The sequence below is a fragment of the Hippocampus comes genome, unplaced genomic scaffold, assembly GCF_001891065.2.
Source record: "Hippocampus comes isolate QL1 unplaced genomic scaffold, H_comes_QL1_v1.1 scaffold577, whole genome shotgun sequence".
Taxonomy (NCBI): Eukaryota; Metazoa; Chordata; class Actinopteri; order Syngnathiformes; family Syngnathidae; genus Hippocampus; species Hippocampus comes.
Genome location: NW_017805977.1, coordinates 2,970 through 3,469, shown reverse-complemented (window position 1 = coordinate 3,469; position 500 = coordinate 2,970). Strand labels below are relative to the sequence as shown.

At 62.6% G+C, this 500-nt stretch overlaps 1 protein-coding gene across 1 annotated transcript in view; it reads left to right on the top strand.

Annotated features, from left to right (window-relative positions):
• The window catches only part of LOC109528225 (uncharacterized), a gene marked incomplete at its 3' end in the record, with an annotated part of 24,189 nt that overhangs the window by 20,754 nt on the left and 2,935 nt on the right, over nucleotides 1-500 (top strand). The window contains exons 6-7 of the mRNA XM_019890586.1: nucleotides 3-86; nucleotides 184-297. Of these exons, the coding sequence (XP_019746145.1) occupies nucleotides 3-86; nucleotides 184-297 (198 nt within the window). The remainder of the gene's footprint in view (nucleotides 1-2; nucleotides 87-183; nucleotides 298-500) is intronic.

The window sequence follows — 500 nt, the reverse complement described above, 5'->3', positions numbered from 1 at the left end:
AGGAAGTTCTCGGCCTGGGAAGAAAGCATCCGGAAGCAACTGCACATCTCCAAACAGTTGTTGTTCCCGGCGGTCCTGACTTACAAGTGAGTGGCCACAAGCCGGTCGGTCGGCCTTCATTCGCCGTTTCGCGGCAGCAAGCACTGATGATTCCCTGCCTCTCTCCCCACCTCACCTCTTTAGACTGGCCTGCGACAAAGCGGTCATCTCTCTTTTGAGGACGCGCTCGCTGGGCAACAGTGCCACCCTGTTGCGCCAGGCGCTGACGGAGATACACGGCGAGGAGTGGTTGGCCAGGTCCGCCAGGTACCTGTCCATCCTCAACCAGCTGGGTGTCCCGGCCGGCGGGGGGGGGCCTGCGACAAAGCGGTCATCTCTCTTTTGAGGACGCGCTCGCTGGGCAACAGTGCCACCCTGTTGCGCCAGGCGCTGACGGAGATACACGGCGAGGAGTGGTTGGCCAGGGCCGCCAGGTACCTGTCCCTCCTCAACCAGCTGGG